General features: G+C 40.2%; 1 protein-coding gene across 1 annotated transcript in view; it reads left to right on the top strand.

The window, feature by feature from the left end:
- Window positions 1-326: 326 nt before the first annotated feature.
- Window positions 327-2,286, top strand: part of LOC118342753 (zinc finger protein 2-like) — a gene marked incomplete in the record, with an annotated part of 3,114 nt that continues 1,154 nt past the window's right edge. Inside the window, 4 exon segments of the mRNA XM_035681404.1 lie at window positions 327-559; window positions 894-1,096; window positions 1,665-1,769; window positions 2,187-2,282. Of these exon segments, the coding sequence (XP_035537297.1) occupies window positions 541-559; window positions 894-1,096; window positions 1,665-1,769; window positions 2,187-2,282 (423 nt within the window).

The following is a 2,286-nucleotide window of genomic DNA, read 5'->3' as shown; positions in this document are numbered from 1 at the left end:
ATAGATCATAATGATAATGAGTTGATAATGACAAACACGCTGTACAACGAGAAAAACGGTAAAAAAAACAAACAAAAAACACAACAACAGATAACACAATAACACAAATACCAATGAAAACATACAAACGGTGCAGTCATCTGACAATCGTACATTTGAACCTACTAGGAATAATTAGGAGGTCAACTAGAGTGTAAAACATTAATACCATATAATGTATCCCAAGTAAATAAATAAGTAATTTAGGAGTTAACTAACTCCAGAAGGTGGCGGTGACGCAAAACCGAGGATGCAAACTGCAGTTAAACCTCGAAGAAGAAGAAGAAGAAAACCTCCGGAAGATCCAATGTTGTTGTTGCTGGCAGAGCGGAAGTCCTCCAACGCGTTATCTCGCTGGATGACACTTTAAACTGTGTGTATGCAATGACAGCCGTACACACAGGATCTACCCGTGCACACGTACTCTAACATAAAACTAGACTTCCAACTCTGCTGCATACAGCTGACGTATAGCTGCAATAGTCTCAACGCGCTCCTACAATGGTGGTCACATATCGAGGTCTGTATGTGGTTCTGGATGGTTCTACTTATGTGTGGTTCTAGCTGTTCTTTCAGCCCGCTACCAGCTGGGTTTAGTGGGAGGGTTGTAGCTAGAGTTATCGTGGTTGGTTCTCAACCAAACAGCGCCTCCTGTTGGTGGGTTAAAGGCTGCATTAAGGTTATAGAGCTGTGCTGGATGTGTGTGTAAGTGCTTGATGTGTGGAGTTGTTTCCAGTTGCTGTGGCAGTGTTTATATTGCTGAATGTCTTTTTTTTTTGAGTGTGTATAGCAGACATAAGATGCATAACTTGACTCTAAGTGAACAGCCTCTCTCTGCCCGTGTCTTCTGTTAGATCCTGATCTTCCTCTGTCGTCTCTTCGCCTCCTGGTTCCTCCTCTGAGGTTGATGTCAGCCTGTATGTGGCAGGTGGCCCAGAAGAGAAACGTAGACCAGTATAACAAACTGGCCGAATTCATCACATTAGTGTCGGAGATGGTCCCAGAGCTTATGAGCTACAAACAGAGGACTCAGCTCATCCTGGGACTGAGAGCTCGGGTGAGTGAATGTGGGTATTAAGACTGTCTGTGGGCATCTGTTCCTGGAATCATTTATCTGTTGAGAGAAAGCTGAGATGATTACACAAAGTGCAAATAATTATAGGCTTGCCTGCACATCTTCAACGGTGCAAAACATAAAGGGTTCAGGAGACAGTGACAGCTTGCAGATGCACTGTCCACACACTTTAGGTTTTCTCTTGTTTCTACCTCACTGATGTCCTTCAACTTGTTCATATCACCATGTGTTCGTGCAGAATTATAATTGTAATTCTTTGAGGTAAAATGTATCATTTGCAATCGGAAAAAAATGCTCTTAGAATAGACATGTAGTGATTATCAGTTTATGCATGTACAATAAAATGCCTAAAACAGACAGCTTCATTCAAACTATGCTAATAAACATAACTAAATGCAGCTTTGCTCATAAATAAGATTGTGCTATTTTCATTTTTCTAACATTCTTTATTTGGATGCAGGATCCCACAAGTAAAGCTCATATTTTTGTAGCCTGTCAAACACTTTTATTATGAGAGCGAAAGCATAAAGGTTTCATTTGTGTTTTTCAGCTCATCCTTGAATTGTTAAAGGGGATGGATAAAGTTGACTGTAAAGCTATCCAGGATCTTCTTAACATTTTCCAACAGAGGGCAACAAGCCACATGTATGAAGAGGTATGCCATGTTATTGGCAGGATGTTTTACCTGAGGACAATGTAGCTTTAAATTAGAGAGACAGAGAGGTCATTTTCATGTGCTTATTACATATTGGAAACAATGTGTCAGACTGCATCATTTTTTTATTGTATTTGTTGAAATTGTCTTCACATCCCAACAGCCCTAAATAAATCAAATGCTCTGAAAAAATTTAAATAATCTGGTAACTATGACTCACCCCTGCCTGTAATAAACTCAGCCAATCATTTTTCGGCCCAAATGAAAATGATTGGCTGGCCTACCTACCACGCACCCTGCCAGTGGTAATCTAGCTATCTCCAACTTTACCTACCTTAGCTTTAAGTAGGAGAGACGTTTTAATTAAAAACTGATAATTCATTTGTGTTAATAAACTCCTCCTTTGCTTTGTGATAGGACCAAGATTCAGAGGTGGAGATTTCAAAGTCAGCATTTGTGGAGCTGGTTGAGACATTGCTGAGAGACCAATCAGAAAAAGACAACTTTTTCAAGGTGG

The sequence above is a fragment of the Morone saxatilis genome, unplaced genomic scaffold (genome assembly GCF_004916995.1).
Source record: "Morone saxatilis isolate NCDOM2014 unplaced genomic scaffold, NCSU_SB_2.0 Contig10, whole genome shotgun sequence".
NCBI lineage: Eukaryota > Metazoa > Chordata > Actinopteri > Moronidae > Morone > Morone saxatilis.
The sequence above is the reverse complement of the archived record's forward strand: the minus strand, read 5'-3'. Positions and strand labels throughout refer to the sequence as shown.